Below are 12,093 nucleotides of genomic sequence, written 5' to 3' on the forward strand. Positions count from 1 at the left end.
AGGAGCACATAAAACTACAAGAAACAAAACGGATGCAGTGTTTGACTCCAGTCAGATGTTATAGTTATGGTTACCCTCTGATAATGCACCTCAGGCCTCACCACAGGCAACAGTTGTAAAACCAGCAATGTTAGCGCATGCGAGTATAGCAAGACGCCAGTTTAAAAGCAAACAATTGTCACCTTAAGCATACATAGCTTGGAATATACGTATCCTCTTTCTGTAGTGCTGGGGTGTTGAAAGGCATCACATAACCGTGACTCAAAAACGAACTTAAGGTTGCCAGTGAGGCCTCAGCTGTTTGTCCCCAATTCTGTTGTGATGACCAGTAGAGAAAGCTGCTGCATTTAAAACCATTTTAGTGAGGTGTGCCTGAAAGCTAACATTAAGGAAAATTTCATGTTTTGTAAAGGACAGCAGTCTTTTTCATTTTTCTGGTGGTGGCAGAGCATCAGCTACAAGAGACCTGGGGCTGGCATCATGATGCAAATTGAACTTGGGGTTAGCTGGCTTCACTGAAACCAACATTTTACTGTTATTACCGCTATTATGAAGCTGGTTTAAACTTTTAAAGGCGCTTTTTAACTCCAGCTGTGAGCACACTCAGAGCTGCCGATTTGAATCAGCATCGGAGTCGTAAATGTAGTGCAGCGTGCAAAGAAGCACTGATAAATTTCATCGTGACGACGGAATAAAGTAAGATATCGAAAAGCGAAAGAAAAACCACGTAAGCTGCACAAATATACTTATTATCAGGGATGCAAACATGGAATCCATACAAAAGGTGAGGAGATTGTCAGGTCAGAGAAAACCTGCTGGGGTGAATAGTCACTTTACATGCTAATAAACTAATTCTGTCAGTTATTATGAGTTAAAACAACTCTGGCTAAAACATATACAAAGAACAGATGTGGGAGCTGATTAGGAGCGACCTGTTTTTCACACAACCCTTGAAGCTTTCTCTCGATTCTCTCAAAAAGATGCTGTTTCCTTCAAGCCATGTTTGCTTACATTAAAACTCGTTTGCTGTTCAACCGCCGTGTCTGCACATTTACACCCGACACATTGTCGGGTATTGCTCGTGGGGTTATCTATGAGCATGTTTGGAGCTGTTGATTAACATCTATGACAGAGCGATTAGAAAAGTATGATACATAATGAAAGAGTGATACCTGCAAGTTGAAATTAAAAAATAGCTAGACTTTTTTGTCTGGTTTCCTAATGATGAGGAAGCTGTTGTAAATATGTGATGAAGCATTGCTGTCTAATGCGCGATGAGATCAGTGGAACTGAAATGCTTCATTTATATTTGAGGGAATAATTTAACAGCGTGAGGGTTTTTGTTCTAGTAAAAGAAAACAGAAGGCTTTTACTGTACTTTCCGTTTCCAATTATCATCACAAAGACTCGCGTGTTAGTTTAAGCTGGAGCGATGAAGAAAGTGTGTAAAGACACTGACATTTTGGAGCAATTAAAACGCTGCTATTTAGGTTTCCCACACGAGATCATGCACACATTCCTCAAGAGTTGTCTGCCATATTGGACGTGATACATAGGGGTGGGGGAAAAAATCGATACTGTGTAGTATCGTGATATTTTGTTTGCTAATAATGTATCGATACAGGGACAGCAGAAATCGATATTTTGTTACAAAAGAAGTTTTTGAGGACTGGAACATGCTCTGACTTCAGAGCATGTTGATCAGCTCCTTTTTCTGAGCAAGAATCCTGACATTACTTCACTGTCCAAATGTGTTTAACTTTTTTTATGGCAGCAATAAACATGAGTTTGCTTATTTTAATTTAAGACATGTTTTATTTTAATTAAGTTTAAAACTTTTTTATTTAATGTAAAATAATATTTTATTTTAATTTACTTTAAAATTCTTCAGTTGCTGAAGGGGCTGCATAGTTTTCACAAATTGCATAGTTCAGAATAGCTATAATTGTACCAGATGGTTGCATTCAGTTAAGTTGGACTAGACTGTAATACAAACGGTTCAGTTTGTCAACAATAAAACTGACTGAAATGAGAGAAAGACTGAGTGTGAGACTTTGTTATTAGATAAAATGAATATTGATAAAGTTTACCTTTATGTACAGAATCTGAATATCGCAAAATATTTTAAAAAATTGCAATAATATCGTATCGTGCGTTAAGTATTGTGATAGTATCGTATCGTGGGATGTATGGTGATTCCCACCTCTAGTGATACAATCATTGGTTGCTAAGGAAACGTATTCCCCAGACTGACAAGTATAGGTTCCTGGAAGTTGGTGGCCCTGGCTAAGTCCAGACCCTGATGAAGGCCACATGCCGAAACGCATCAGCCACCCAAAAAAGTTGTTGTCTGATACATTAAGTGTCGCTGGAGTCTTCACGTCATCTTCTCCATGCGCCTTGGAAATAGGTGAAGTTGTGCCAGAAAAAAAATTGTGGCTCTGGCTAAGTGAAATTGGTTGCAAAGAAGGTCCTACCAGCGGTGGGGAAACTCCAGGCCTCAATGGCTGGTGTCCTGCAGGTTTTAGATACGTCCTTGATCCAACACAGCTGGTTTAAATGGCTAAATTACCTCCTCAGCATGTCTTGAAGTTCTATAGAGGCCTGCTAATGAACTAATCATTTCATTTAGGTGTGTTGACCCAGGGTCATATCTAAAACCTGCAGGACACCGGCTCTTGAGGCCTGGAGTTCCCCACCCTTGTCCTACAGCAGGGGTGGGCACCGAGGGCCGGTGTCCCTGCAGGTTTTACATGTGTCCTTGAACCAACACAGCTGATTTAAATGGCTAAATTATCTCCTCAACATGTCCTGATGTTCTCCAGAGGCCTGGTAACGAACTAATCATGTGATTCAGGTGTGTTGACCCAAGGTGAGATCTAAAACCTGCAGGGACACCGGCCCTCGGGGCCTGGAATTGCCCACCCCTGTCCTACAGTAAAAAAGTATTTTTTGATTGCTTTGGTTGCTAGCACTTTGCTACGGTTGCCTGTAATGTTAGGGCAACCGCAGCAATGTACTAGCAACCACAACAGTCCTTGCCAGGTCCTTGCTAACAGCTTGGGGAATACCTTTTTTCCTACAACAGGTGGTTGCCAGGGGGTCATTGACCACTCTGTAGGCCTGTGTGATTGGGACTTTATACTTTTTTGCCAACAACTTCCAGCAACCACTCACAACCTGTTGAGAAATACTTATTTTTCACTCACAAATGGTGGTTGGCAGATGGTTGCGGACTGGTCTCTAGTCCTGTGTGACTGGGGTCTTGTTCACTTGATCCTACATCGTCACCATGATTGTCACACATCCAAAATGGCCCAAGGAGTTAACGTCACATGGTTAGTGGTCAGATGTCCTTTATTGGTTAGAAGCTCTGTTTTAAAAATTAAAATCCTGACAATAAGACAGAATTAGAAAGCAAAATTCTGACTCAACTAATCTCTATAAACACGTTATACTTTAACACTTAAGGGATGAAAATGGAGGAGGAATAAGGAAGGTAAAAACCTGCCTATACTACGAGGGCCTGGGGGAATTACTTCTCCAGAAGGAAAGTGTTAAATTTCAAGGTATTACAACTGCATTTGCAGAAAGCTAATCCTAGCCATCATTATTGTCTGTCTGGCTAATGGCAATGTAATTAGGCTCGTCATCAGAACTGTGATGTATGATACACAATGAAACCGCAATACCTGGAGATGAGGTGGTTATAGCGACAAAAGCATCAGGGCTGGGCCGGAGCCTATGCCACCTGTCACAGGGTGAAAGGCTGTCTCTTCATGTCAGCCTTGTGATAGATTGCCTTCATGCTCAAAATCACACCTACAGTTAATTTAGAGTTACCAGTTAACCAAACAAACCTGGCTTTGGGAGGAAGTTGGAGCATCTGAAGAGAAGTCACACTGACATAGCAAGAGTGCCTGTCAGGAACTTTTTATACCAGCAGTAGGATGGCCAGATGTCCCACCTTATGTGGGACCGCACAGAATTTTCATACCCCGTCCTTCATCAGACAACGTCCCGCATTTTGATTGGCTCTAGTTAAGTTTCAGTTTAAGTATTTACCAGCTGTGCTCCCACAAATGGTTGATTTTTTGATATACTATGAGATTATACACCCTAGACATGGCAGAAAGAGTTAAAATTAAACATGCTTGTATCTGTTGTTTAAAAAGCTCCATGAGGAGAGAAATTATGAAGGCTTATGTGCCTATATCTTTGAGTTTTGAGAGAACAAAGAGAAAATGCCAAGAATCAGATGACCCCCTATGAGCGAGAACTTGGCGACAGTGAGAATGAAAAACTTTAAGCAGGAAGAAACCTCTGGCAGAAGCAGGCTCTGTTAAATTACTGACTAACCCTGAGTTTAAAAGGAAATTAGAATAACACTTATATGATAGTATTGATAACTTATAACTAGTAATTAGCTGGTTTACAGTGCAGTGTAGGTGACTGTATTGCATCTTAATGTTTACCACCTGCCATAAAACTATATGATTGTGTGAGTAAACAGGAAATTGAACAAACACTTTTTATGTGATAGCAGCACAGCAGACATAAATGTTTGACTTAAGTAGTATGTTATTTATACCCATAGAGTGCCTGCCACATAAATAGAAAAAATACCACCATTAACACTGTTAATAAAGGCTCTTTTGTACCCCGCAGCACGGAAATCCAAGAAGTTGAAGCTGAAGGGAGTCAGCGAGGACCTGCAGGGCTCTAAGGATGGCCAAACTGCCACAGGGGGCGCTGGAGGCTACCTGTCCTCAGAGAAGGAGCTGAATGCCAGTGCTGCCAATGCCCTGGTGCCCCACAGGCCTGGGGTGGTCACACCTTTTCTGCCGCCCTCCATCTGCAGCGTGTTGGAGCTGATTGAGCCCGAAGAAGTGTACTCTGGCTATGACAACACACAGCCTGACACCACTGACCACCTGCTATCCAGTCTCAACCGCCTGGCTGGAAAGCAGATGGTACGCATGGTGAAATGGGCCAAAGTACTTCCAGGTTAGTGACCATTAGTGCAAGAGGGCTGAAGCCTAAGTGCTGTTTAGGAATGTTTGCTAGGAATGTTTAGGAATGTTGGAAAAGAGTGGAAGCAGTCCCTAAAGACATGTCTAAGAGAAGTAGGTTATATGTGCACGGCCTTATAGTTTACTGCTAACAAAAGAATTGATATTCAGTTTTATTTACGGCTGAATCGAAAAAAGTGGTAAGCTGGTAAAAATACCAGCCTAATAAATCAGAGGGGACTCTATATTGTAATTATGAAGAGGGGTTTTAATGAAGATAACATGCCAACATCTTCACTTTTGATCTTTTTCGGATAAAACACTGCCAGTTTTGTCAGAGCACCCAATTTTGATTTTAAATATTAGGTCAGGAAATAATTCTGCGGTGCATCAACAAGATTAGAGATGAATCCTATTTTACCATTTAATAAAATCAAGATTAGGATTTCTTATAGAAGAAAAAAAAACAAAACTAATTTACATCAGTGTTGCCAGTTGTTATGTGAACAGTTTTCTCATTAATTTTTTCATATACACCAGAGTACGGGAAGCTGAGAGAAAATAATGTTTGAGGAGGAATAAACACGTTCCCCTAAAATTCCAGTCAGTGGCAGACATAATGAAAGATGCCTCACAGGTAGCTCTTTGAGCCTGTTTAATTTGCTGTATTGCAAATATTTGATACCTCCACGGTGTCTGCTTGCCATATCCGGACATATAAATAGAAGCCAGACAGAAGGGTCAAAATGAGCACCTTCGACTTTCAGATATGCCCCCTGCCTGCATTCAGTTTACATTTGGATGTGGCAGAGCGACACGCAAGGCAGCACGGGCCAGCAATGTCAGTAACAGCAATGTGCCCAGTCTCTTGTTATGTTAGTCATTAAGCACACATACTTTTCTGATGTTAACTTTAAAGCAGCCTGTAAAAACACACACACACACACAGATCAGATGTAACAGTTTAGAGAAGACTCTCATAACGTGATATAAACTGACTAAACAGTGTTGACAGCCAGGCATTTGACATACCTTTCCCACAAATGTTTTCATACAAATCATTGTTTTTGGCAGATTGACACGCATATAGACTGAAATAGTCCCTAAGCCCTGATAAGTCACTTGGGTGTCCTTAGTTGGCCTGTGTGTTTCGGATAAGGAGGGGTTCCTTGCCTGAGTTTGATTGAGAGTTTGGCAAGTTTCCTATTTGAGTCTATTTTTGGAGCTCCGTAGATGGCATGCCAATATCTGGAGGCCTTGTGGGATTTGCATGAAACAAGAATGGGTGAATACTTCCCAGTGGTTATCATGTCTAAATAAAAAACTGGCACAAAACTGCTCGCTGTAGCACAGATACACGCCGCTTAATGCATAGACATGAATAAACACGCGCACGCACACACGTGCCCGGCTAGATAAAGGCCTCTTTAAGTTGCTGCTTAAGTCCAAATGCATTAGCTCAGTGTTCCTTGCTGCATTTAAAACGTGACGTTATATCTGTCTGCTGTGCATGTGTTCATGTGCGCTAGGTTTCCGGAGCCTGCCCATTGAGGACCAAATCACCCTGATCCAGTACTCATGGATGTGTCTGTCCTCCTTTTGCCTCAGCTGGCGCTCCTACAAACACACCAATGGACAGATGCTCTACTTTGCCCCTGACCTCATCTTTAACGAGTAGGTCCACACTTCCATATCTGCAATATAACGCACACACGGCTCTCATGTTATTAGATGGTATTGGTCGTAACAGTAAGCAGGTAGCAGTACTGACACTAAATGTGTTAAGGCAGTGAGGAGATATGCTTTTTATCAACCATCTCAGTCATCTATTAAAGACATGAAAAAGCACAATTTGGTTGTTAGAGTAGTTAATTAGTCGATATAGTAATTGAGTGAACAGCCAGGCTTAGACTGTTAGTGGCTGGTTCTATTTTTAAGCCACTCTTGAAATGCTAATTTATGCATAAACATAAGGAAGTAAGCAGTGCATTTTGGTTCTGTGCTATTTTAAGCATTTTATTAAGCCACCCAAAAGCTACTAAAAGGCCACAATGAGGTTTTGTGGTAATGACTTTCCTCTCAGGAAGTCAGGATGTACTTTAAACGAGGTCATAATCTCGCGCCAGATTTCTGGCACTTTACAAGAAAACACGTTTGTACTTTCTGATGGTCCTTTAATTGCATCAGGCACAGACCATCAAAGCCTGGCAAGAGCAGTCAATAGCCCAGTTGATCTGTGTTAATATGTTTGAACAGGGGAGCAAGCAGAAAGGAAAGGTATGCTATATATGCTATACATATACATATATATATATATATATATATATATATATATATATATATATATATATATATATATATATATATATATATATATATATATATATATGTATGTATTCTGATTGGAGCTGCAGTGCGTGGCCAGTAATGAATTGAATGTTGTAGAATTAATCAAAGAGGAGAACGGTAACCTCTCTAGCCAGCCTGCTGTAGAGGAGCATGTTCAGTCAGAGGCTGCTTTAAAAGCTCCCAACTAATAGCTTGTATAAGTCAATGTCACTGGGTCAGTTTGTCCCAAATAAATAAATACAGAGACACAAACAACCAAATAGGAGCACAAACTCTATTGTGCAACACAGCTACAGTAAAAGCCCTTTTTTTTTGGTTTGGGACCTAGGTGTTGTATTACTGTGCGCTTAGCTCACATCCTAAGTTTCATTTAGCGGCAAATGAGACACAGTGGGTTAAGAATTGTGTTTCCTACTTTGAAATCGGTTTTAAGGGGAAAATCTTACGCTGTGATAGAAACCGAAAGGTTTATGTGACACATTCAGCTCTGAATAAGTCCTAACACAGAGAAAAGATGTTAAAAAAAAGTAATAGCATGAGTATAATGAATGATTATTCATCATTTATATATAAATATATATATATACTTTGCAGTTGCTGTGTTGGTTTCTATACAGCAGCCCTTCCCTTTGACAGATGGGCCTGGTATTAGGCTTGACAGAGCAGAGGAGATGTAGACTGGCTGTTGGTGGCGGCCTGGATGTTGGTCACATGCTTGCTGCTCTATCAGGGCAGCCTGGATGTCACTGCCATGTCACTGCCATCCCCGTTGAGTCTTTCTGAGCGAAGGTGTGTGTGCGTGCTTGTTGTTGTTGTTTTGAGGTCAAATATGGGCACACAATATGTCCATAACTTTTTGAGGTCCGGTCAGTCTTCAGGGCAGAGGACGGTGTCCACTTGTTTCTATAGCAACAAAGTGCTTATTGGCCTAGGGCATTAAAGCATTTATTGAGCACCCTGTCCCCTCACTTAGCTGTCTGCAATTGAGTCTAAATACAGCAAGCATGGATGTTCATTTTACATTAAAAGCTATGTACATCTGTCAAATTTTGTCCATTATTATCAGTAAATTCCTTCGTCAGATCAAATCAATTGCCCTAGATTCAAATATTATAATTATAGAGTGCAAACAGTTGCTTTTACTTTGTAAAAATGTGGAAACTACATGCATCACAGATGTATAAAAATTATTCTGCTTATAGCTGTTCATATAGGAGGTGGCTGTGGCTCAGGAGGTAGAGCATAGAAGGTAGAAGATTGGTGGTTCAATACCTGGCTGCTCCATTCTGCATGATAAAGTGTCTTTGGGCAAAATACTGAGTTACCCGTGTTGCTCCTGATCTGTTCTTCAGAGTGTGAATGTTAGATATGAAGCACTTAGATAAAATAAAAAAAGTGCTTGTGTGAATGGATAACTGTGACATGTCGCATAAAGCACATCTCAAATAGAGTAAAACTGTGCTATATAATCCATCCATTACCATATTATATTTTTTGTTTCCTTTGTATTTATCTAACTTGTTACTTTCATTTGAATTTAAATTTTGAACACAGGCGAACAGTTTAACTGCTCAAAAACATACCTAAAGTCAAACAGCTGATCTAAACTTCTCTTTATTCTTTGTTATCAAGTGTTAACGACTCGTTGTCTGTCCTTAGTGTGTAAAACTGTAGCCAGTGGTACAGCGTTATTTAAACTGTGCCATTGATCCCGTGGCTGCTCAGCTGTCAATCAAACACATATAAGAGTCCTCCCAATGAGCCCTTGTGATCTGCAAAGACCCTTTTGTGAACCTTTAAATTATATTAACAAAGTTTTTGAGAAATTATGTTGACATTGATATTTGACAGTTTGAAAAAAGAGAACACTAATTGTGATTTCATTTGAATTCTAAATGATTTCCTTTGTCCTTCTCTTGTGAGCAAATATATTTTGGGGAGCTCCTCACAGCTGAAGGAGACTCTGAACTCTCCTTTCTCCTCAGTCTTGTGCTTCTTCCCTTTTTTGCCTTAGAAACAGAGAAAGAAAAGGAAACCGAGTGAGAAGAAGACAGACACACAGAGATACAGAGAAATTGGAAAGCAAGAGGGAAGGAGAGAGATTGCTGCTGTCTTCTTTTTTCTTCTTCTTCTCCTTCTTCTTCTTCTTCTTCTTCTGCTTCTTCCCTCCCCAAAACCAGGCGCTCATTTTGGGCAGTGATTCAGCAAAATTGATTTCAGGAAGGGAGTGAGTGAGCGCGAGAGAGAGAGGTAGCGATAGAGAAAACGTGTGGAGACTTTAGAAACTCCAGCCCAAAGTTGTATCAAATGATATTACACCGCACTTTGCGAAACTGCTCACATACACGGCGCTGCTCAGCGGGGAAGCGGGCGTGCTCAGACGTCACAGTTTATCAGTTACTTAGCGGAGCCGACAGCTGCACAGTAAATACTGTAAAGGCGTTGCGTGTCTTTTTTTTTCCGTGCTTTAATGGGAATATTATGCACTCGTTTCCAATCGGCTGCTCCCGGTCCCCTCTACAAAATATTACATGTAGTTGTTATCAGAATAAGTCTCCGCCCGCGCTGCCTGTGTAATGATGTGGTGTCACTGCATTGTGGTTAAAAGTCCAACCTCTTTCAAGTCAAGGCGCACCACTTGCATTTAATTACTGTAGTCCTGATGCGGTGGTGATTTATAGCAGAGTGAAGTGGCATCCAAAGCCAGAGAATCTGTGGCATCTGCAGAGAGTGTTTCTGATTGGCTTGTGCTTTATCTCTTCTAGTGTTTCTTGCTTTCCTGTTTTTTGTACCGTTTCTTTGTGTGTGTGTGTGTGTGTGTGTGTGTGTGTGTGTGTGTGTGTGTGTGCGCGTGTGTGTGTGTGTGAGTTGTGTAACGTAGCCAAGATGATTTTAGCGATAAAATGTGTGTGAAAGAGAAGGGGAGTGAGACAAATCAACGCAACTGGTGTATTTTTGACACTCCGGTGCACAGGCACTGATGCTGATTGGTAAGCATGCACATGCGTACTTAACATATGTTTATGTGTGTGCCATTTCTGCCAACATGGATGTGTTTGGAATTACACACAATTTTTCAAATGTGTTTTTCTTGTGTTTTTTATGGGGATTGGGGTTAGATATGGGGTCTGATGTAGGCTGCCACAGCTTTGGAAAACTGGTGCATCTGTGCAGTGAGACCGTACGCAGCGCTCTGCAATCTGGGGGGATTTGGTATTCTGGTCTTAGCCCAGACTGGAAGGATCCTCCTCTGCACTGTGTGGAAACACTGTTTCACTGGACTGAACTAGTTTTGGTAGGAACAGAGCGAGGAAGCCTGTTAGTGAGTTAGCATCGACAAAGAAAATAAATAAATAAATAGAAATAACCAGTGAATGAACTGAGAATAAATGTGAGCCTGTACTGGGGAAAGGAGTGTAACAGAACACCGACACAGTTGCTAGTTATTAATTTCTTTTTTTTTCTGTCTGTCTCTCTTCAGGGAGCGCATGCAGCAGTCGGCAATGTACGACCTGTGTCTGGGCATGAGGCAGGTGAGCCAGGAGTTTGTGCGATTGCAGCTAACCTACGACGAGTTCCTCTCCATGAAGGTCCTCCTGCTTCTCAGCACAGGTAAGCAGTGGACTGGAAACCTGCATGCAGGCTCTTATTTATTCTCCACTTACACACCTGGCTATCATAGACTGCACACTAATAATCGAGGCATCTGTTCAGAACCACTTTGGACCTTCCTAGTACCTCGCAACACCTGCCACATTTCATGTGCGTGACTCAGCATTCAAACCGTAGGTTCAGGCTCCCAACATTTCCGCTGATGCCAAAAGTGCCCAGATGAGATGAATCCGATGTTTTGTGAACCCGGGAATGCTGACGGGCATCTAACGCTGTCTTTGTACTGCACTGTTTAGTTGGTGTTTTCAACAGCGTTATATAATACAGATGAACAAATCCCAAATCTCTTTGTTTTCATTTCATGTTGTGACCTAAAAAAACCTCCCTCATATTTAAGGATAGCGAGTGTAGCTTTAGCAGAATCAGTATGTCATTGTTGCGATATAAATCCCCCCTCGCTAACTTTAGGATCACAATTATGGGTGTCATGATGTGGATTGCTACAGCCTGAGACAAGCTGCCTCTTCTTAACCAAAAAGGTTGCCATCTCACAAAGGAAACGTGGCGATGGGGTGTTTTCTGTTCAGTTTCACCACACACCTTCGAAACACCGTTGGCAGTATCTGCCTTCCTGGCGCCCACGGTTCAATTCTTAGTAATTCTTCAACATAGACAAAGAGTGTGAAAAATAGACTTGGTGTTGCAGGCACCTGTGGCAAAATGCAGTGTATGCAAAATGAAAGAGAGATGGTGTCATTTCTCGGTTGTGCTCTGGTTTATTTTCCGTTGCTGTTTTTTTTTTTTTTTTTTTGTTTGCCAAGGATTAACACTTGTGTCGCTCAGTACTGAGGGTCTCACTGTGATACCACCTCACACACACCACCACTACAGCCACACAGAGAAGATACGTTGGACCAAGTTGCTCAACTGGAAACCGAAAGTAGCCTCTGTTTTTTCTTTTCACTATGACAACAGAGTGAGTGGCTGTGGTCAGGTCAATAGTAGCAGTCTATCAAAACTTTACTGTCCACACACACACACACACACACACACACACACACACACACACACACACACACATATACACACACACACTTGAATTAATGAAAAGGTAAACACA

At 41.3% G+C, this 12,093-nt stretch overlaps 1 protein-coding gene across 2 annotated transcripts in view; it reads left to right on the top strand.

The window, feature by feature from the left end:
* Window positions 1-12,093, top strand: part of nr3c2 (nuclear receptor subfamily 3, group C, member 2) — an 89,730-nt gene that overhangs the window by 60,950 nt on the left and 16,687 nt on the right. For both annotated transcript variants that reach the window (XM_039613465.1, XM_039613466.1), the window contains 3 exons: window positions 4,669-5,007; window positions 6,542-6,686; window positions 10,843-10,973. In XM_039613465.1, the coding sequence (XP_039469399.1) occupies window positions 4,669-5,007; window positions 6,542-6,686; window positions 10,843-10,973 (615 nt within the window). The remainder of the gene's footprint in view (window positions 1-4,668; window positions 5,008-6,541; window positions 6,687-10,842; window positions 10,974-12,093) is intronic.

This window comes from Oreochromis aureus, linkage group 6 (genome assembly GCF_013358895.1).
Source record: "Oreochromis aureus strain Israel breed Guangdong linkage group 6, ZZ_aureus, whole genome shotgun sequence".
NCBI lineage: Eukaryota > Metazoa > Chordata > Actinopteri > Cichliformes > Cichlidae > Oreochromis > Oreochromis aureus.